Genomic DNA, 24,026 nt, shown 5'->3' on the forward strand with positions numbered 1-24,026 from the left:
CCTCCACCATCCTGCTACATCCCCATGCTGATACTGGGCCACTTTCCATCCCTTGGAGAGGGAGCTAGCTGTCAGAATATGGGAGAAAGATATTTATAGCAAAATGGGGCCTCACTTTACCCTTTTTGGAGAGAGAATTATTAAGGATCTGTGCTACACTGTCCCAGTTTCACAGTGTTAGCTCTGCAGGCAAAACTAGACAGACTTGCCAGAGATGCATAGTCAACGTGACGGAGAAAAGGATTTCGGCACTGTGTGCCCCTCACCGTTTTATGTGATTATACTCTGCACGGTTGACTTTGATGATGGAGGACATTGTGAAGGTTCTACTCCTAGTCTGCTAATGCTTGCATAGAGGATGTGTTAAGTGCATTCAGGAGTCTGAGAGAAGTGCACTGGATATTTTTTTATGGCTATAACCATCGATTGTTGAGCTCAGGGAAAATGAAGAGATTCTTGCAAAATAGGAAAGGGAGGTCCTCCTTACGCCAAAACCAGAAGTCTGGCTCACGGTATCCACCTAAAGATTTCTGTAAGTTTATATTAGTGTTCTAAATTGCTAGTTATCATACTGGTTAATGAGATTGTGCATAGTTACCAATATATGAGGCGTGTTGATTTACATGTGTAAACACATGTAATTACAATACATTAGATTTACATGTAAGCCTGTATTATTCTGTTAGGACATAGAGCATACATAAAGTACTTCAGAGCAGAATTAGAGATCCCTTAGTATGAACCTAACTAATAAAGTGTTAGATTTGGTTTTATTTGTATATATACTTATACTTACTTTTTTTTTTTTTTTTTACAAATATCATTTTTTCTAGCACAAATATCTCTCTTACATCCATTTTAAAGTATGCACTATAGGGTAGAGGGTTTTGTACATTTCATAGTATGTAGCTGGGCAAAAAGATCTGTGTAATAGTATTTCTTCTAAGCGCAGGCGAATTTATATACCTCAGCTGTGTATGCTCAATGAGGTCAATGACAGTAGAAGGTTTGAGGAGTCAGCTGAGACTGACTAAGCCTTTATACTCTTATAACTCAATTTCACTGCTGTACCTAAAAACATGGGTATTGTCATTTACAGAGAAATTTGGCTTGCTTGCATGGCTGCATGTCAAATTGTCAATTATCCTGAAGATTGCCTAGTGATTTGAGAACAGGTTTGGGATTAAATAACTCTTTGGCATAGCTTCAGTCATGGAGTGAAACAGTCTTGAACACAGGTGATAATGTGTTAAAAAAAATTAAGCTGCTCTGCTTTCTCCTCTACAGTTCTTACCATGCCAACATCTAACCAGGGCTGGCCAGAGGAGTTTGGCTTCCAGCTTGGGGGGACTGGGCCCAGCTATATCCTTACAGTGGAGGAGGGTAGCAGTGCTCACCTTTCTGGCCTGCAGCCTGGAGACCAGGTGTTGGAGATTGAAGGGCAGGATGTGTCCAGTCTGGGAGCTCAGGCTGTCATTGCTCTGGCACAAGCACAAAAGAACATTCCACCCAGCATTGGTGTGGTTTCCAGAATACAGCAGGTATGAGAAATAACTACATTTTGGAGAACCATGCTGGAAGCTGTGCTTTCCTAGTTAAGTTCCTTTTAAATTCCATCTCCACCTTTTGCTTACCATGATTGAGTTTCCAGCCATGATCTCAAAATCTTTACTAGTCTTTACTTGGGAATGTCTATAACATTTAGTTAATATCATAGTCTGCACTGGTAAACCTCCACTTCCCCACTACATAATGATGCTGTCCTACATTTCTATTATTTATTGCACAATGAGCCTGTACTGTATTGGGAATGTGTTACTTGTTCTTTGTGACATATTTTTTATTTATCCTACAGTATTCATTCATGTGGCTAGATTGACTTGACCTTTGTCAATGTTCCATTTTATCTTTTTACCTACCTTTTTGAAATTGTTCATTTAAGTAATCAGCAGATTACCTATTTAAAATTTTGCTCTGCAGATGGACATTACCCCAGGCCCTGATGGGCGTTTTGGCTTTACGATTGTGGGAGACTGCCCCCTGCTGGTGGAGGACTGCTCTCCCTGCTCCCCTGCTGGACGCAGCGGTCTGAGGGCTGGTGATTATGTCATGGAAGTGAATGGCATCCCTGTGAAGCATCATGAGATGGCTGCTGCCTTAATAAAGGCATCACAGGGTCGTACACTGCGCCTTGGGGTGCTCTGCATGGGCAGCCGACAGAAGCGTAGCAGCAGCATAGATGAGTGGCAGAAAGGCAATGATGACATGCGTCTGGACCGAAAACATAAAGCCTTAGAGTTCAATAAAAGGGTGAGGTCACATAAAGGATTGTCCTGTTGCTTCAGCAGTGCACAGAAATATACATATGTACACTTTTTATTTTCTATGATTCAAAATACTTATGATGATTATGTTTTTGTGGAATTATGCCTCAGATTGATGAGGTTTTGGAGAATGAGCCTGAGGTGAAAGAGAAGCTGTTTGCTGTGCTGAAACAGTTTGCTGCTGAGAGGAAGGTGGACTGGCTGGCAACTGTTCTTCCTGACATCCTGACCACTGAGGAGCAGCAACAACTCATTTCGAATGTCAGGTAAGCATTAGACCTCTAGACAGTTTTTGCTGTGTTCTAGTTTTTAACCTCTATTTCAGTGCTTCTCTGACCTGAAACACTTTCAGCATGTCTGCACTGTCAGGTGGCCACTAGAGGGACTCACTGTTTACTCTTCAGCTTGAAGTTCAGGCTAATGTTCATTTAAACAGGATTTAACAGTTAACTTTCTGATTGTGCCTTGCAGAATCTGGTAACAAATCGCAGGAGAATCTACAGTGTGCACAAAGTCTTAGGGGTAGATTAGTAAGGACTATTCAGTTGGGCTACATAAAGCCTTTGATCGTTTAGATTTCACCTGCAAATGTTGTACTCAAGAATATCCACTGTCTATACTTTGCTGTTACTGTAGGTGACACTGTAGAGAAATTCTTCAATGAGCAATCAAGTGTTGAATATTTCAAGGCATGATATGGCATGTGCATCATCATAGCTGATCCAATGCTGACACAGCTCTGTGTCCCAACACAATCTGTCTGCTTGGCAAGCACAGAAATATAAACTGGTTCTTCACAACAAATTTAGATTTTAGCTCGGAATGCCAGGCTGAATCAGAGAACAAACTGTAAAGCAAAGCCTTTTGATTAAATTGCTCATATGGGAACAGATCGCTACAAAACATCTGTTACTCTATTTGTAATATATGTTGTTTATTTGGTTTAATTATGCACTGTGTTGGAGGTGAGTGAAATTCTAATAAGATTATTTTTCTGTGCAATAACCGTTTAAGACTGGAGTAACAGTTAATAAAATAGTTTCAAGAAAAGTTCTGTTAACGTATTTGGCAAGTGTGTAACAGTCTTTGGAGAGAAGGGCAGTTAATGTGTATATCAGCACCTTAACAGTTCAGGGCCTACTTACATCTGTCTTGATGCCAAAAACATTACATTTGATGATTACTGTGTTTTAAAAGCTGTTGCCGTCAACATCAGCATGAATCTGGAACAATTTAAACAAGTGCTTACAACCCTGATATACATACGTACTATGGCAGGACTATTGTACTATTCACTGCGCTTCACTTTTTCTACATTTTGTTATGTTCCAGCCTTATTCCAAAATTTATTAAATTCATTATTTTCCTCAGAATTCTACAAACAATACCCAATAATGACAAAGTGAAAGAAGTTTTTTAAATGTTTCGAAATTTATAAAAAAAAAAAACCTGAAAAAAATCACATGTACATAAGTATTCACAGTCTTTGCCATGACACTGAAACTTAAATTTCATGGCTTGTTTTGTGCTCTGACTTGCACGGCTGGGACCTTATAAAGGTAGGTGTGTGCCTTTTACCACAGGTGGACTCCAATTAAATTTTGTGGAAACATCTCAAGGATGATCAGTGGAAACAGGATGCATCTGAGCTCAATTTTGAGTGTCATGGCAAAGACTGTGAATACTTATGTACATATTATTTTTTTATGTTTTTTCTTTATAAATTTGCAAAGATTTCACACACACTGCTATCACTTTGCCATTATAGGGTATTGTTTGTAGAATTTCAAGGAAAATAATGAATTGAATTCATTTTGGAATAAGGCTGTAACATAACAAAATGTGGAAAAAGTGAAGTGTGTGAGAGACCTCTAATGAGAGGTGTGACGAAAGAGATTATAAGAGGTGCTGGATGTGACTATGTAGATTCAGCTGATTGATGCATCATATAACATATTTTTTATGTTTCTGCACTGTTTTTACCTTAGCAAGAAAATTACTGTTGCTATTCCTTCTAAACTGTTATTTGTTCTCCATCAAAGCCCCAACAGCAGGTTGTGACTATAGAAGAAATGTTTCTATAGCATATAACCTTAAACAGAAGCCAGAGAAATATGCATACAACTATCAAGGACGCTTTGGTGTAATCGCAAACAGACTATGTACATTAAGATTTTTATTCCAATTTCTAACCTACGAAGCAATATCTGGGTTAACACTATGAGTATAGCACAGTTTGTGATGGCCTACTAAGATGCTACCCAGCATTCATTGCTATTATTCATTTTAGATGGTGACTGTTTGCCTCGGTTGCCATGGTGGCCAGCCATAGAGACATGGTGTTTCCGTAGAGGCAGCATATTAAAATATGTTAATCTGTAAGCCCGCAGACATTCAATTCTATCTTTTCTTATTATTTAGAATTATGCCTTTTAGCAGAGTATTATGAAGTGGGTGTATTCTTTTGATAGATTCTTGATGATTTCTGATAATACAAAGACTATTTAAGTAGCAATAGTGCCTTGTTTTTGTTTTCATTTGATTCCCAGTTAATAACAGCTTTGAAATGGAAGATATGTTGTTTGGTATGAGCATCTTTTATTTATAACAAAGTGTTCAGATTATTAAAGTTGAATTTGAATGTTGCTGCTATACCGATAACCTAAAAATATCCAATGCGTAAGCAAGTATTTAACCCTTTTCATACTAAGTATTAATAAATTCAGTACTTATAAAGCATATAAATCGATTAACACTTTGCATTGCTTTGAATGTAGTATTGTACTTTTTTAAATTATATAAAGCAGTCTAAAGCTTCCAGAAGGTTCATGTTAGTCTTAGAAGTCTTATTATGTGCTGTCGGAGTTTTGTACTAAATCAGTTGGACTATCAGGCTTGAGATACCTATAAATTAATAATGTACATATGTGCTTTTGCAAGCTGTTTTTACAGTTTAAATAACAAATTTAATTTAAGCAAGTGCTGTCTTTTGTATGGGATGGGATGTAGTAGGCAAACCTGCTCCTAATGGCCTAGTGATAAAATTTGCAAAGATGTTCTGCATACTGAATTTAAAAAGCAAATATAAGATAAACATATCATAGTTACTGAATCACAACATTATGCCAACTAAATATATTGTTTCAACTTTTATGTTTTCCTGAAATGCCACATTAACGCCTACTAATATTAATTAATATACTACTAGTTATAAATTAATACCTAAGAATGCACAGTACTGCATATGCACTGATTGTACTGGTCTTGTTACATTCTTAATTGTCTCCCCTATTAGCTGACTATGCTTATCTCACTAGACCCCGCTTATGTAAACTATTCTCAGCTCTGCATACGTAATGTGCACCTGGAGGCAACTGGGGATTGTCATAGCAGCCTTCAGAATATTAAAATTTTTCCCTGAAGTCTTTTGAGCACAGTTTATGGTACTTTTTACCCTAAAATGCATCATTTGTAATGTATTTTAAATGCAAATGTTATGTCTTAGTTTCAAGCTGTTTGGTGACAGATGCATTTCTCTTATTGACAGTGGATACATTTCTGCACTTCAAAGTCACCAATCAAGTATATGGTTGGCCTAAAATATTAGTTTTTTTTAAAGTTTGCTATTTATTGGTAAAATAAATTCCTTTATATTATATTACACTTCTTCCCCCTATTAGGTAAAATGTTCCTTATAACCTTTAGCAAAGGTAAAGTAGACTATATTGTATAAGTAGACTATATTCTGGGCAAAAGTCATTTACATAAAGTTTCTTTTAGAATACAGTATTGTAATTAAATTGTACTGTATTAAAAATGAATATTAGAATAACACCATGTGGCCGTAATGGAAAGAAAGTTCAGTTATAATTTCACTCCAGCATGTAATAAATGATTCTTAGAGAAGTAGCTTGAACACTCATTGTACACAATAAAAATGTTCCATGACATAATATTGCTTGCCTTTGAATGTCTCATCATCTACAGTACATAATATGATCAAAAGTCTCAGAGAATCTGGTGAAATATTTGTGCACATGGGACAAGAGCAAAAATCAGTTTTGGATCTCTGTAATCATTAAAAACATATATGAATTGTAATAGAAATCATCTCCAGAAATCCATAATCATAGTTTAGTTTAAGGTTACCATGCACAGAAGAACTCATATGTGAACATCGTCTAGGAATGCCAGTGTTTATTGGGCCAAAACTCATTTAAAATGGACTGAGGCAAATTGGGAAAATGTTCTATGGTCAGACAAATTAAATTTTTTTGTATTAATTTTGGAAACCATGGCTTCCATTATTTCCAGACTAAAGAGGAGAGGGACTATCTGGCTTATTTTTATTACTCAATTCAAAACCTGTGTACAGCTATCAAATAACAAATTACCTATATTTTTCTTAAAATAGTATATTTCCTCAGTTTAAAGATTTGCTATGTTCTCTTCTGAATAAAATATGGGTTTATAAGATTTTTACATTATTGCATTCTGTTTTTCTCTTTTGTAATTGTTTTTGGAAAAGTTTAGATTTTACCACTGTCTTATCGCTCCTATTGAAGTGTATATTCAGACAGCACTCTAAGAGGTTTGATCTAAAATGGACCATAATTTTCTTTTTATTATTATTTTAGTTTTATTGATTTCTTATTCAAATTTAAACAGAGCCGATCAGCATATTTTTTTACAGACTTACTCACTTGAGTGCACATGGTTATTAAAGCAAACATGGAAATAACCTTAAACTTAGAAATATTTCTACTTAAATTGTTATCTATAGTATAATTTGTTATGTCAGTTAGAAAAACTAATTGCAAAAAAGAAGCATTTTGGTACTGGTTTCATACTATTGGACATAACTGTATAATACTGTATATCTGTATTCAGTACAAATAGAGTGCATCATCAATATTATACTAATATTATTATACTATTTAATAATAGCATACTAATATAAGTGAGTGTATGTGTGGAGAGAGTAACAGGAAAACAGAACAAGAGAGGGAGCTGGGGAGAGGGAGAGAAAGAGAGAGATACTCCCACACCTTTCAATTTGCTATAGGCTGCCTGCTGTAGTGGGAGCTTGTCAGTAGGAAACCAGACTTCTCATTTAAGAGGCTCAGACATCATCTGCAGCATAGAAGTACAGTACAGACAATCTGTACTGCTGAATGGATTTTAAACAGGAACATTTCTTTTTTTGATCAAAAGGAAAGGAATCTGTTGTACGCTTTTGCTTAAGCTTAACTGGCATCTTTGGCTGGAGCACACAGCTATCTGAACTGGTCTGAAAAGCTGAACTTAATGGCTCTTAACAGCTGATTTTCACCTTCCCATTTTTTCTGCCTTGCTGTTGCTATGTTTGCTAGGATCTTCATCCCCAAGAAGCACAGGCAGCGGTTTGATGAAGCTGTCTCCCAGAGTCTTCTCAATCGTGTGTGCCGCAGTAAGAGTGTGAGCGAGCCTGGCCAGAACCGACTGCGCCGCAGTCGCAGCCAGGAGCACCATGAGCGGCAACATGCCTCCAAAAGGGCCAGCTCTGTTCCCAGAGACACCGGAGAGAACCATGAACGTGGCCACAAGAAGAGCACAGCTGGCATCCCCAGCATCCCTTCAACTGGAGCAAATCAGAGGTATATATAAATACATAACATACTATAAACTGTTTTCCAAATCTTTACATTTTATTGCTGAATTTCTTTGTACTGCAGTTTATCAATGTATAATAACACACACAGACTTCCTTTGTACATACACAGAAAATATATATAATTAATGAAAAATGGTTCTGTATATAACATATACACGATGCATTAGACCAGGTACTACGTGCGACACAGAGCTGAACAGGCTGTGCTGTGCTTTTGCAGTGCTCCTTCTAAAGGAAAGTGTGTTCTAACTGAGTATAAGGATGGTCAAAATAAAAGACAAGCCAGTATGAGGATGTCTTTTCATTAAAAAATAACAACATTGTTGACACTTCACAGTCAGTGGAATGTTGGACTTGCGTCATGTGTAGGAGTGTTTGTGTGGGTGGGTGGTAACAGCATCATTGGCATATGCTTATTTCAGGATTTCACATCCATTGCTTGATGAAGTAGATTGAAGCTTAAAGTGATAATGTGAATATATTCAATTAATATGAGTATGAATCTCTGTTTACACACGACACAGTCGCACACGCACCCACCTACGCGCACGCACAAATTCCATATTCCATGTTGTTTACACCTCTGATGCACCATTCTATTGTACTACAGCTCTATATACATATTAATATCATAAAACAGCAAATGCTCCATTACAGAATGAAAAAAAAGATACACATACACTAAAAAAAGCATACACTATGCATCATATAACATGACCACAAATGTCCCTTAGGTGTCCTCTGTGGTAATGTAGAACATTTTATATTGAGAGAGGTTATAAGAGAGGTTATGTAAATAACTCGCCTACAAGTTGTTGACTTTTATTTATTTTAGTGTCATTGCGGATTCTTCTCCCATTTATTACACAGTAATCCCCCTCTTTACCGCGGTTCAAATCTCGTGCCCCCGGTCTCTCGCAGATAGCACGATAGACCAAAAAAACTTATAGGGAATAGTTTTTATGGTGTTTTATGTTGAAATAATGAAATTTATTAATAAAAATATAATTATTAATTATAAAATGAAGTAAAATGTTAGTACAGTACAGAAAGTAAAGAATGTGTGATCTGTATCTCTCAGCCACGTTTTTGACATCATAGGAGACTTCAACCGATAAACAAGCAGAGAAACTACACGAATGACTATGCTAATACAGAACTGTATACTGTACTCACTATAAATGTGATACAGTGTACTGTATTTAGAGAAATTTACACAAAATGTATCTCTCTATATTCTTGCAAATGTTTTCTGTGTGTGTTTAAAGTGTGTGGGAGGATGATTTACGGCTTAAACAATTAAAAAAAAAGCATTTTTGGGGGTGGCGTACGTTTTTGGAACGTAACCATCGCGATAAACAGGGGATTACTATATCTTGCGATTCTCTAATTAAACTAATAGGATGTTACATAGATTAAAACCAGGCAACACCATTAAACCTTTCCTTAGGAGTTAATTTCATGTTGACTAAAATCACCTTTATAGTCAATTCATAAGGAGTCAAATGTTTTTCAAAAGCCATTAAATGGTGTTATTTTGACACAAAACACAAAAGAATAAAAAACCCCTAATATTGTTACCACAATGTTATAAATTTTAATAGTTCTATAGATTAGATCCCCTGCTGTTATCATGGTTACATTTGTTATGGATAATCTGCTGTTATTTTGTGTTAGTTTTTTTAATTATGTAATAGTGTGCTCTTAAGCAGGTGTCAGTAATGGCCTCTATTGCCTATTTTAATAAACAGACCTTTATTTAGCTGGATGAGTTGGCCTTGTATAAATGGTATGGCATTTTACTGCCTATTCGCCTCCATCTTTGCCCAACATCTTCAGTATTTTTTCAAGGGGTTGCCACAGCAACCAACAGCATGCTCTTCAGTGTTCAAATGTCAAATGTTCTTAGTGAGATGCAGACAAATCAGAGCACTCTTCTGTACTGAAACATCAAATGATCTCGGTGTATGTTCTCTATGCAGGTTTAGTGCAGTGCTGTCTACACTTCTGTTTATTTTATTGCTTACTGTGTTGGCAGAAGCCAAAAATAGAATCTGGATTAGATATGTTTGATTCTGTAGGTGTGAGAATTAAATATCCATTGCTCATCTTAAAAAATTTTTTTTTTATAGATTTTAGTGTAAAATCAGCATGTATTTTAGCAATAATAAAAAATCATATTGAATGATGGTATTTATGAGGTGTATATTTTTCACAGATGTATATCATGTAGTATATCAAATGTAATATAATAGGCACCTGACCTTTTTAGACTTTTTTGTTTAAATTAGCCTGAAATTTGCATACAAGTTTGCCTAAATACAAAGAAAATTTCCAATATGATTGTTTTTTTTTTGTTTTTTTTATCAATTTATTATATCAACAGATATTATATTTACATAACAAGTGCAGTATCTGAGAGTGTATAAGTTTACTACTGATGTTTTTTTCCCTGTAGGACTATCCGTGTGTACAGAGGAAAGAAGAGCTTCGGGTTCACACTCAGAGGCCATGCTCCTGTGTGGATTGACTCTGTTATTCCAGGTAGACTATGTACTACAATTGACCTATTTCTTAGAGGAGAGCTATTATCAAAAAATATCAAAAATATCAAAAGTCATGAGAACGATATAAGTAGACTTTTCGTTAATAGAATTGTTAAGTGGTGTACTCATGAAGTCAGTTAATGTTTTGTGGCAATGTTGTGATTTGAGTCGGGTAGGTCTACACTGTGTATGAAAGTGTGGATGTGTGAGGGGCTGTAGAGTGGGAGGTGAATGTGTGAGTGTCTGCATGACGATAATCGCCCACTTCAGGCCTGGTTAGAACCTAGTTAGCACTGACTCAGCTGAGCCACGTGGGGCTGCTTATGGAAATATTGTAGGCGTCTAGTATCGTGATAGCAAACTCTCCTAGACTCAATACTGAGTTTATGCCTAAGTAGATATTTCACTTTGTCCCCTCCAATTGTATTTTAATTGAAAGGGAAATCTTTTTTTTGTTGTTTTTGCTATATAGTGAAAGCTTATTTCATTTGAGAAAAGATAAATGTATGACAATATAAAATAATTTCATCGTTCATTAAAAATAAAATAAACAACTTAAAACATGGCACCCTTTGTTAAAATGATCAGAAAATATGGGGCTGAGAAATTTCCTGTTGTGTACTTTGTTGTACAATTAATAGCGTTGATGACTACTATTGGTTTGAGCCCAGGATTTTGCCCATAAAGACTGCAGTTGTTGCTAAAAAGGATAAACCACTATAAGAACAGAGAGCTGTCTATGGGTGAAGAGCAAGCAACTTTTAAGATGGTAAAGGGGGATCAATCAGAGCCATTGGACAATATCTGGACATAGCAAATACAACAATATGGAATATCCTGAAAAAGAAAAAAAACTGCACTCACAATTAGACATTGAACAGGTCGCTTCAGTGTCAGCTAATGACCGAAATGTTGAAGAGCTGTAAAGAAAAACCCAAAACCTACAATCAGTAACGTCACCAAAAACCTCCAAAGTCATGGATGAGGTTATGACAATCCATCATTAGAAGAAGTATGTAGAGGCCATATCAAAAGATGTAAACCACTCATTGGCAGTAAAAATTAGAAAGCTGGGTAGAAATTCAGAAGAAAATACCCAGATGAAACAGGAGATGTGATAGAAATTCCAAAGTGTAGAGAAAGAATGAATCTGTTTATAATCCAAAACATACAAGCTCTTTGGTCAAACCCATGGAGGTATTGCCATGGCTTGGGCTTGCAGGTCTGCTTTTTGTACAAGCTAAATAATTATCCTTTTTTTGGCATAACGTAATGCTAGCAGCAGAAGAAACTCGAAGTCTACAATTTAATTCAATTCAGATTTATTTGTATAGCACTTTTAACAATGGACATGAAGAAGAAATATTTGTGATGAAGTATGGAAAACATTTTGTCTACAAGTTTACAGAGAAACACATCCAGTCTAATTTGAAGGAACTTGGAAGAAAGCATTGACCCAAACACACTGCCAACACACTGCCAACACAACAAATGTCTTTGAAAGTTTTTAGACTGACCAAGGCAATTTATTACCAGACCATATTATTGAAATGAAGACTTAAATTCTAAACGTTTGTCTAATAATCATCTTTTCATCTCAAACACAAATATCTTTAGTGTTTATATCAAAAACAATAGAATCGGATTTTCTCTTCCAATGCTGTCAGAGGGGACTGCAGCAGATGCGCTGAAACAGGAGTGTTAAATAATTGATGTAACTGAATAATTTGTATTATTCAGAGCATGCTGCTCTATTGCAAGAAACACATTTATTCTTTTATAAAATAAAAAAAAGTCAATGGCACTTAAAGCAAAAATACAGGGGGTTATTTGGATAAATATACTTTTAACATTACACAACAACAATATCAGGAATCTATGCATTATTAATGAATTGTATCTTTATCCACTCCAGATAGCCCTGCTGAGGAGTGTGGACTTAAACCAGGAGATCGCATTTTGTTTCTTAATGGGCTGGATATGAGGTAATTTCCAGATGACTTTTTAGAAGACAAAAAGTGAGATAATATAAAAAATATATATTCAGCTGTAGTATTTAACTGTATATGTATATGATTAGTATCTTGTCCTGTGAGCAAATCTTCTAAGGATAGGTGTAAACACAGTTTGGAACCATATTATTGGATCTCTGAGCTGAAAATAATTACTTTTGTTTGATGTGAGATGTAAAATATATATATATATATATATATATATATATATATATATATATATATATATATATATATATATATATATAGGTTTGTACTCTTTGGTTTAAGATAAGCATTCAATAAATCAAAGAATACTGAGCTTTTGTAATAGGAATGTACACATGCTGCTAAATAAGCTAATACTGTTAAACTAATAGTAATAATAATAACTTGAATTTACATTTTCTGAAGAAAATTTGCATGCTTCTTAATACTGGACCTGCTTCAGTTTTACTGCAAAGTGCACAAAGTGATTTTCCTCATTGAGAGAATGTCTCTATGTTGCCTTGCCTACGTTACCATAGGTTTTTTTTTTTACTTTTTTATTTTATTTTGCTGGTTAATGAGCCTGTGAAATCATGTGATGTTAATATATTATATAATATATTACCCAAAATGCAACTCTCCCAACTATGCTGAGTGTTTTAGTATCACGTCTGTTACCATAGTTTGTGTTTCTATTTATCTGATTGGATAATCATCAAGCCTTATCCTTATTTTTTTGTTTTCTTTTTGCTTTTTATGTTGTTAATGTTTTATGATTGAGAAATGTAGATAATCAGGTGATCATCAGTGATTATTAATAATTATTAATATTATTAATTATAATTTATACTTATACTAGAATAATACCTCCCAGAATACCTGCTTTCAAATAATAATAGATTTATAAAGCAAATAAAGCCAAGCATTCATGTTTTGAATTTTGTCTTGTAGGAATTGCTCACATGAAAAGGTGGTATCAATGCTGCAGGGCAGCGGTGCCAATCCCACCCTGGTGGTGGAAGAGGGGCCGGTACTATACTCCCCATCAGACTCTGAAACTGAGGAGACTCCCTCAGTTCCCTGCTCTCAGTCACCTGCACTCAGCTCTCTGCAGTGGGTAGCAGAGATACTGCCTCCTAGCATCCGCGTGCATGGCCGCACTTTCAGCCAGCAGCTTGAGCACCTTCTCACCACTCAAGAGAGATATACTATCTGCAAGGCTCTCGAGACCTTCTTTCAGCACAGGTTACAGTCTCTTGCATCTTGATATGTGCTGTCATACACCAAATGGAATATGGCATGGATTTTGACAGCTTTTCCTATTAATAAACTTTTCTACTTGTATTAATATGTTTATATATGTAGGAAACTTCACAGACTGTAAACTAAAGTCTATATAACCAGTTTTATATGGGTTGGTATATTCTGCGTTATGGAGAAAGTTTTTGCATCTTAGTTAATTTGTAGACTCAGATATGAGGAAATATGATTTCCAAGCTTGCATCCGGTCTTCTGACAAATATATTTATGCATTATATTATAATTCCACAACACATTTTAACAACTTTTAAAGTCTATTATAGACAACTAATTAACACTCACTGAGAGTAACATGCTTTTCAGCACATATGTCAAAGCCTGGAACATTCCTTCAGTCTCAGAGTGGTGAAATAAATGTGCAAAGCATTTAAAAATAGCTCCAGCTCATGGCACAAATAGACGCATACAGAACATTCTGCGTGGGTTCTCTTGGATTTTCTATAGGACTTGCTGTTACACATGGACAGCATAGAGGGAGTGCTGCTTTACTGTCACTTAAATGCCTCGCATGTCTCTCTGAAATTCAGGAATGTGGACACACTCATCGTAGATGTTTTTCCTGTGCTGGACACTCCTGCCAAGCAGCTGATTTGGCACTTTATCTATCAACTATTGACATGTGAGGAGCAGGAGCGCTGTAAAAGCAAGATCTCTCGTTTCCTGGGCTTCAAAGGAACAGGTGTGCACTGAAGACCTTTGTGTGTCTGTGTAGACTTGGCTGAGGAATAGGCATGCATATTATTCCTTACATGAAGAGTAGACCTTATATTTTGGGAATGTTTTATTTCTTGCTTAGTGATACTGTATATTTAATTTCCATGTGTGTGTATGTGTGTTGGCAGAGCCTGAATTGGGCACAGAAAATCACAGACGGAGCAGCTCCATGAGGGTCACTGGAACATCCCATCGGAACAGTGTCAGAGAAAGAAGCTCAGATGATTGCATCATTGGCACTCACCTAGGAATGGGTATGTTTTACATACATCAGTTTGGAGGCTTTAGTAAATGTAGATCGTAAATGTAGATCTGGCTCATTTTAGCAATGGTGTCTCCATCTCCATTTTTACATCATGCTGTAGAATCATTCCTTCTCTTATGGAGCCTTAAACAACTAGCCACTAACGTTTATGGTTCAATAAGACTGCTGCTATGTGTTGATTTTGCAAGCAGCTTTTTTGCCTATTTAAAACACCTCACCACTATGGTGAATCACAAACAACTGCTGTTTGTGCCTGTGTTTTCTTTGGGAGGCTGTCAGCTTGCTTTGGGGTACTGTGTGCTGGAAAGTGATCTTTCTCCTCAGGGACTTTCACTGAGCCTGCAACACCAGGAGAAAGACAATGTGGCGATGGGACCTCCTTTCCAGAGTCCCCAGATTTGAACCATGTGGGTACCTTTCAGCACTTGCCAAGTACCTCTTGCATTTTCAATTGCTTTTACTCATGCCATTGTCATCTAACCACATAAAAACCTGTAGATATCAGGAGTGTACACAGAGCTGGAGAGTGCGTACACGGTGAAGAACAACAAGCTTCTGCAGAGTAACTCAACATCGGGGAATGAGGGCATGAGCCATGGTGACAGCCATGCACTCACTCTCTCCTTCACAAATACTAAAAAAGGTACACTCATAATACCACCCACTGTCTCTGAAATTAAATGATTAAGTGCTGCTTCATGAGATGAAGTATGGTACAAACATAACTAATAAAATTTTCCTGGAAGAAAGGTAACTATAATTAAGTCCATAATATATATATATATATATATATATATATATATATATATATATATATATATATATATATATATATATATATGAATGAATGATTGATTGATTGGCTGCTAGATACATATGGAAATAATCTATAATTCATCATTTAAAAATAACTTGTTCCATACAGGGAACCGAAAGTCAGGCCTGTCTCTGACATGGAAGGAGCCCTGCACCAGTCCTCAGTATGACCTCTACCAGCAGACTGTCCCTTCTCCTGGAAGCATGGACTCTAACCCCTATGTCAGCCTTGACAGCCCTCCTACCTCCCCTCAGCACTCAGATGAGGCTCCGAGCCCTCAGCTTCGTAGAAGAAAGCTTTTCACCTTCTCCAGACCCCCACGCAGCCGAGACACGGACAAATTCCTGGATGCCCTGAGTGAACAGCTTGGCCACAGAGTCAACATTGTGGATAACTTTATGGGAGGAGAGAATGACTATGAAGAGGTTTGTGTGCTTAACGAAAGTAAATAGTTCATATATACAGACATATGACTAGTGTGTTCATCTTTTGACAGATGAGTTTCCAGGAAGAACAGGATAATGTATTGTCTCGCCAAGCAAGCAGCGCAAGCAGTGAGGATCACAGCAGTGAGGATTCGAGCTCGTTAACCTATTCATCTGAATCGGAGCAGATCCCACCCCCTCCTCGTAGCCCACCACCTCCACCCCCACCCATTCAGTTTACTGACACACCCTCTCCCGTCTGCCTCACCCCACAACACTTGCCTCAACCACCTCCTGCCTTCCAAAACCACCCCATCATACCTCCTCCACCACCCCCACCCCGGTTCATCCTCGCCAACCGTCCATCTCTTAACCAAGTGCTGCCTACATGCAAGGAGACAAGGTTCCATCACACACAGCCCAGAAAGGTCTTTTCTCAGCCCTCTGCTCATGCCAGCCAACATCACCAACCAAAAGCCCACCCTATCCTGCATTCCTCCCCCCACACATTACCACAACCTCCTCAACCGTCCCAAAAGCCTCCTCACACATCCACTCAGCCTCTTCAAACCTCCCCACAGCCTCCTCACACATCTTCTCAGTCAACCCACAAATCCTCACATCCCCCATTGAGGCACCGCACCCAGTCCATGTTCCAGAGCCAGCAAAGCTCAGCCATGCAGCCCAAAGCAAAGAGAGATTCACCACAGTCTAGCCAGAAGATATATGAAAGTACCATCTCAAAGATAACACCACCACCCCCACCTCCTCTTCCCCCACCATGTGAGCCCCCACCTCTGCCAAAACCAAGCCCTCAGTCTTCAGATACCAACCACATGAGTGTGAAGAGGCTTCGCTGGGAGCAGGTGGAGAATTCTGAGGGCACTATCTGGGGACAGGTTAGTTAGATATACAAAAAGCACCATGCAATTTAAGCATGATGGTCTTATAATTAACCTTTCTTCTTGTTTTCCAGCTTGGAGAAGACCCTGACTATGGTAAATTGAGTGATATGGTAAAATACCTCAATCTGGAGCTGCACTTTGGCACACAGACAGGTTCTAGTAAGTTTAAAAAGTGTCACATGTATTTAAGTCAAAGTACCATTGTTAAGAAACATCACCCATGCATTTTTATGATTTCATCTTGTGATATAACATTTGCCTCGATACTTAATTTACATATATTATATTTATTGTTTATGTTTGTGCTTTTTCAGCTCATCACCATTTCTTATGGATCACTTATAGTCTTGTCCATTCACAGTGTCCTCCCTTCCTTCACTGGCATCTCGGCATCTTTCTTTTTTCTTACAATGTCCCATTTATTGTTTCCACTGCTGGCTCCAGGAGAACTGATCCTTACAATGTAATTAAATATGTCAGTTTCTCTTCCAGAACCCACCTTTCTACCTGAGAGCTTTAAAAAGAAAGATGTGGTTGAGATTCTCTCTCATAAAAAGGCCTACAATGCTTGTGAGTATAAGTTGAATTGCATTACAGAGATTTATTTAGAATGCAGACTGACCTTTTAAAAAAAAAAGAAAAAACAATAAAAAGTTTTATAACAATATAATAATATAAAATACGTGTGAGTGTATTGATAGAAATGTTAAGTAAAGTATGTCAAAGAATACCTAGTGTCAGTGTGCTGTCATGGGCTTCTATGTTTATTAGGTTTACATTGTCAACTATAAAACACTGAACTGTCAAAATTATTAGAGGACGACAACAGAAATTCTAGCTAGATGCCATCAGGTGCCACTTTATTAGGAACATCTGTATATACGCTCATTCAAGCCGTCATCTAATCAACTAATACTATGAGAGCAGTGCAGTGTTTGAAATCATGCAGATACAAGTCAAGCACTTCAGTTGATGGTCATGTTTAACATCAGAATAAGGTAATCTGTGATTTTTCCATTTGACTGTTTGATTTACAAAAACAAAAAAAAATCCAATGTGTAAAAGTTCTGTGAGTCAAAATACATTTTTGATGAGAGTGGTCAGAAGAGAATGTCCAGACTGGTTTGAACTGAAACATAGACTACACTAACCCAAATAGCCACTCTCTGAAACTGTGGCATGCAGAAGAGTATCACAGATACTCAGAACACACTGAACTCGCAGATGTAAGGGCTACAATAGGAAAAGACCAGAATGAAATATCTGAAAATAGGAAAAATCCTTGCCTGGTCTAATAAATTCCAGATAATCTTTTGCTACCACATGGAAATGGTAGCATCATAACATGCTATCATCAAAATGATCGCATACGACCAGAGTTGTCAGAGTAGCAGTTGTTTTTCTTGGGTACAAATTGAGCTCCTTTAATTCCAATTTGACATTGTTTGAATGCTATAGCTTATATGCTGACTATATACATCTTTTTATACTCACATTTTACCCTTCTTCTAACAGCTTTGTCAAACATTATAACACACCATCTCACACAGCACAAGTTGTCTCTGACTTCATGAACACAATAGTAAGTTTAGAGTAGTTCAGTAGTCTTCCCCAGTAACCACATTTAAATTCAGTAGAACATATTTGGGATGTGGTAGGCAGGAGATTCACAGCGTGAATGTGCTGCATGCAAACTGCAGCAATTATGTGACGTAACAGAATCTAACATAAAAATATCCAGCACCTTGTGGAAACCATGCAGGTTTCAAACTGCTCTAAGAGATTCCTAATAAGTATTAGTATGGTGTTCTTAATAAAGTGTGTGGTGAGTGTAAGAGGTGAAGTGTGCTTACTCTGCCCTCGGTTGCTCTCCTCAGCTATCCTCATAGCCCATCTGAAGTTGTCTCCAGCAGAGTTACGACAGGTCCTCATGACGATGAGCACTGAACGTCTGGAGCCTTCTCACATTAAGCAGCTATTGCTATATGCCCCAGATGATGATGAGGTTAAACAGTTCCAGCAGTATGACCAGGATCCTGCCAGGCTTAGTGAACCTGACAAGTTTGTCCTTCAGGTGGACATTTCTTTTACTGCAATTTTTTCTTTCTGGAAAACAATTACAGCAAGTTCCATTAAAATATATAAGGTATTGTTTAGGTATGCTTATGGCTTTGTGTGGGTCTTGCAGATGTTATTAGTGCCTGAGTATAAAACCAGATTGCGGAGTCTCCTGTTTAAAACCACCCTGCAGGAGAAAACGGAAGAAATGCGAATTGGTTATGAATGTATCTATAAAGCCTCCCTAGAGCTAAAAAACAGCAAGAAACTGGCAAAGATCTTGGAGGTAAAATGCTTTTGTAGATAAAAAAAAAACATTCATACACAAATCAGGTAATAAAACATACATTTCTTTCTTCTAATTATTTTGATGTTTCGTTTTAGTTTGTCTTAGCAATGGGAAACTATCTTAATAATGGCCAACCCAAGACAAATAAACCCACAGGCTTTAAAATCAACTTCCTTACCGAGGTAGAGTAAATATTAATTCATAAATTGTTTCAAAGATGTTTTATTATTTTTTTTGTTGTTGTTATTTAATTATAAATTTGTGAGAGTCCTGAAACATTCTTTCCACAGCTCAGCACAACAAAAACCGTTGATGGAAAGTCAACCTTCCTCCATATTCTAGCCAAATCACTATGCCAACACTTTCCTGAACTCCTAAACTTTGCGAGAGAGCTTTTAACAGTGCCACTAGCTGCCAAAGGTAAAATCAGCTAATTGACCATATATTAGTGTATTTATAGCATATATTAACATATAACATGATAAGTCATGTTTGCCTGAATATTTTTTCTCTGTGCACCCAGTGAATCAGAGAACCATTACAGCAGACCTCAGTGATCTCCACTCTACCATCCAGGACATCAGAACTGCCTGTCTAAAAATCCCAGCCACAGCAGAAGATCGATTTGCAGCAGTCATGAGCGTATCCTTTGCTAATGCACAACAAAAATATGGACATCAGGCAATTAAATATCATTGACATTGGAGTTTAAAATCTCTAGTACTGGTCCTTGGCTTAATGCACTACTAGTGTTTTGAAAATGTTGCTGCTTGAGAAAGATTTTCAGTGAAATACTAAATGTTCTAAACTTGATAAATCTATTGGGTCAGTGGGTGCTGATAAATTTACTTATCTATAGAAACTTATTTAAAATGGTTAAAGACAATATGCTGATATTTAACAAAAGAAACCAGTTTAATTGTTGATTGGTGATTTTTTTCTGTAAGGTGACATTTAATTAACATTTGTGAAAGGAGTCTCAGGTGTCAGCACTTTGTAACATTCATTAATAAATTCAACATTGTTAATAAATTACAGTGCTGTAATAGAAATATAACATTGGTAATTGTACTTATGCTTCAAAATAGGCTGATTGATCGATGATTTCCAATGTTTTATTCCTTACCCATTAACTCCTTCATCATGCTCATTTATCAAGATTAGTCTTAATAGTAACATATCTCATTTAACATTTAATATTAAGGGAAAATGTACCTGCAGGGATGCAGATGAGAAAGAATAAGTGTACACTGGTTTCTTAACTTTGGCATTAGAGCTTTTTAGAAAACTCGCATCCTGCTGTGCAGTCCCTGGACTCCCACCAGCAGAAAGCAATGGATGAGTTTGCCAAGGTCACCACTTACTTTGGAGAAGACAGCAAGTCCACGACCACAGAAGCATTTTTTGGCATCTTTGCAGAATTCATCTCTAAGTTTGAAGTGAGCAATTCATGGGAATGATGAAAGTGTTCTGCATCGTAAAATAATATGCAGTCATGAAATAAGTAATAAAAGTAATGCCTTTTCAGTCTAAAAGAAGTAAAGTGATTTTGATGTTATGTTCTCTGTTGCAGAGAGCACTGAATGAGACGCGGGCCACAGAAAACCCCAGGAGCCCTCGCATTGCTTCACCCTTAGCCTGGTGAGAATACGCTTTAGAATTGCTGCTCTCATAAACGAAGGCAATCCATGTGCCAAAAACTCGACAAAACAACAGGAGAAGCCAAATTTAATCTAAGATAAAGTTTATGACCTACATCTTAAGAATGTAACTTCATCATAAAGAATATATATTTTATACAACATTAAAGATTATCAAGGATATGGATATAATTTCCTTATTTTTAAAAGATTTTCCAGTTAAAAGAGAATATACTGTAACAAGAATATGAGCACTTTACAAGTCTTTCCCCTGCACAGTTGATGATACTACATTCAGCTATACCTTTATCATTCTTTCACGGATGTATACTGACCAAAAACTAGCAGACAGATTATAACGATGGCTGGGTGTTAATAATGTTAGTCAGCAGCATATCAACATTGTAAACAGATGATTAATTTTTGCTCAGCATTGATGTTGTCGCTGTCCTTCGCTGAAAAGAAATCCAGCCACACTAATAATGGCCACCGATTTTGTCTGATCTGTTTGAACAGTGGCAAAGCTGTGCATGACAATGTGTACAGTGTAACAGTACTGTACGCTGTCATCTATGAACTCTGTTGTTGTGACAAATAATATCTGAATGGAAATGTTTTTAGTCTCTAAAATGGCCCTGTGTTTTCATCTTGTTTGTTTTATGTTTACATGTAAATTATTATGCAGATTGGCTTTGCAGATTCTTTCTTGAAATAATGTTCGAAATGTTCTTTCTGCCTGATGTTTTGTGTTCCCAACAATCTATTAGTAGCCTCCTTATTAAATCCAAATGCATGGAAAACTAAGTGCTGGTCTTTATGGAAACTTCCATGTTTCTGTTTTGTGTGTCTTTTTTTCAAACCAGTGACAGTATTTTAAAAGGTTAATCTACAGTTTGCATGTAGCATTGTTGGGGTTTTTTGTTGGAAAATAATTTTTATGATTCTTAATGTAGGCCTAACCCTCGGTTTTATTTCAACCCGTATTTCACGTTAGGACTTAGGTGTGTTGGTGTGTAGGTTGTTTGTGAATAGGACAGTATTTCTCCTGTGCAGTTCTCTTTCAGCTAAACTTTCTCCTGGCCACATTGGGCTGCATTTTATTCTGCTGTCAGATTTCTATCTTGTGAATAAACACAACTGAAAAGCACTGATGGATGTCTGATTCATTCATGTACTGACCTGCTTTTCATCACACTGTACAAAAGCACATATGTTCAGCAGGGCTGCCAGAAAGATAATATAAATATATGGACTAATATATAAACAAAAATAGATAGCAATTATTTATACACACACAATTACAATACACACGGTTTAGTGTGTTATAGATTAACTTTGAATTGATTTAAAGCTATTTTAATTTTATTTAATTAGAATTCAACCCTAAGTAACCCTAATTTTAATTGAATTTTTGATTATTAATATTTGTATTTGTGCCAGTGTGATGCTCTGTCGCAGAACTGCCCTCTGCTGTTCTGCCATGGGTATTAGCACGATGGCAGTAGTTAGGGATTGGCGATATCGATAATTTTATTTTCAATACCGATAAATCCATGAAATATGTATAAAATGATTGAATAAAAATCTAATGTTACATTTTTTTCCAGTTGATTTATTTATACTTGTATACCGTGTAATATTCTGCTTCACACAAAATACTGTCATACCTTCATATCTAAAACAATCTGTATGGTATAAAATATAGCTCTCTGAAACAATTCTGGTAAAGAATCAAGCGAGAAGATGGGGGTCGTGTCTGTCTTACCTCCTCCGCTGTTCTCAGTCATGCTCTATAGAGTGTTTTGGATGTTTTGTCATATTTGTGGTATTGTCACAGTGGCGTATTGTTTTTTTTGGCATGTCACATGAAGCTTCATCATTGTTAACTCGAGTGAAATAACTCTAGAATATGCTTTTTTTTCTTTTTGCAGTCATGATCTCAGCCATGCACTCAAATCCCCTTTTAAACCTACACTGAGTGCTTGGAATGGGTGAGCAAACGCTGTCATGATAAGCGGAGGTACAGCGGAAGATATAGTTCCCTTTGACATTTCTCTTTAGTGTTTAGATCGTTTATTATTTAAGTATTATTAATATTTATATAATGTATGGCGTATAAATATTGTTAAAATATTCTAAACTCACTTGTTTAAAAACAACAACATAGGATTGATACTTCTATTTGAGAATCGATCCTTTTGATACAATGCCAGTATCAATGGATCATTTTATTGACTTGGTTCTTTAAATCAAAAAATTCTTTTTTTTTGTTTGTTTTTGTTTTTGTCATTTAGTTCATTATGTTCCTTTGATCAGAAATAAAATAAATAAAATGTAAATTTTTTAATAAGCAGATATTCCAACACGTCTACATACAGGAACTTTGACTATAGTTCCAATAATTAAAATATAATGCAGCTATTGATAAATTATGATAAACAAATTAAGTTGCTCATCTTCTCATATCTTCTGGTCCGATTTGCTCGTTCTTTTGTCACGTGACTCCTATAATTATTTTAACAATAATATAAAGATTCAGGGGGAAAAAAAAAACGATCTATTGCTTTGTGTAGCGTCTATGGGAGTCACGTGACAAAATAACTAAATATTTGGACCAAAGGACTCATGAACTTCTCAGTTCTGTTTCCTGTTGCGATGCTCATGCACGTCCAGTAGAAAATGAACGAATTAATATTTGAGACTAAGCGTTCTTCTGTCACAATAAAGACTAGTTCATGAACGAACAATCACTACATCACTCGTCTCTGGAAGCAATTTTTACACTTCAATTCATACAGAAATTCTCTCTTTTATGAAACAAACAAACAATAAAAAACAATAATAATAATGTGGTGCATTTTACTGCAGTTCAGTTAAATATCTAACCCGGTTTACTGTGTTCACTTATTCACTAATTGGTTAGCTAGAGATATTTGAGCTAAATGCTAGTTATTTGGGAGTTTAGTTGGTCACTTTATTTTAAGGGAAATGTACTATTACTTTTTTTTGTTTCTCAGAGAGGCATTATTTACATGGTTTGTGTAGCAAAAAATAAGGCAGAGCTGATAAGCGAAAGGGATAAATTGCTAAA

The 24,026-nt window shown here is 36.4% G+C and overlaps 1 protein-coding gene across 3 annotated transcripts; it reads left to right on the plus strand.

Moving 5' to 3' along the window:
* On the plus strand, positions 1-22,083 carry grid2ipb (glutamate receptor, ionotropic, delta 2 (Grid2) interacting protein, b). Of its 3 annotated transcripts, none has more exons than XM_046854817.1 (23): positions 1-532; positions 1,288-1,541; positions 1,981-2,310; positions 2,436-2,590; positions 7,697-7,960; positions 10,436-10,521; positions 12,439-12,508; positions 13,454-13,747; positions 14,350-14,501; positions 14,665-14,790; positions 15,126-15,208; positions 15,300-15,444; positions 15,727-16,043; positions 16,115-16,942; positions 17,020-17,107; positions 17,429-17,518; positions 18,826-19,022; positions 19,137-19,292; positions 19,391-19,477; positions 19,586-19,715; positions 19,819-19,937; positions 20,570-20,734; positions 20,869-22,083. In XM_046854817.1, exons 1-23 carry the CDS (start codon positions 445-447, stop codon positions 20,938-20,940), a joined length of 4,296 nt encoding a protein of 1,431 aa, XP_046710773.1. In that variant the 5' UTR covers positions 1-444; the 3' UTR covers positions 20,941-22,083. The 3 variants fall into 3 exon arrangements, 2 of the variants coding, with proteins under 2 accessions (XP_046710773.1, XP_046710774.1); XM_046854818.1 differs by having other exon boundaries at positions 17,441-17,518; XR_006926577.1 differs by lacking the exons at positions 19,137-19,292; positions 19,391-19,477; positions 19,586-19,715; ... (1 more) ...; positions 20,570-20,734; positions 20,869-22,083 and having other exon boundaries at positions 17,263-17,518; positions 18,826-18,964.
* Positions 22,084-24,026: the final 1,943 nt, after the last annotated feature.

Source organism: Silurus meridionalis, chromosome 7 (assembly GCF_014805685.1).
Source record: "Silurus meridionalis isolate SWU-2019-XX chromosome 7, ASM1480568v1, whole genome shotgun sequence".
In the NCBI taxonomy this organism is placed as follows: domain Eukaryota; kingdom Metazoa; phylum Chordata; class Actinopteri; order Siluriformes; family Siluridae; genus Silurus; species Silurus meridionalis.

What these genes read in the sequence shown, in the direction of transcription:
- grid2ipb (XM_046854817.1), top strand. Translation starts at nt 445, where the DNA reads ATGAAGAGATTCTTGCAAAATAGGAAAGGGAGGTCCTCCTTACGCCAA. An exon ending in AGTCCCCAGATTTGAACCAT is followed by an intron (nt 15,209 to 15,299) that starts GTGGGTACCTTT and finishes AAAAACCTGTAG; the next exon opens with ATATCAGGAGTGTACACAGA. An exon ending in AACTGGCAAAGATCTTGGAG is followed by an intron (nt 19,293 to 19,390) that starts GTAAAATGCTTT and finishes GTTTCGTTTTAG; the next exon opens with TTTGTCTTAGCAATGGGAAA.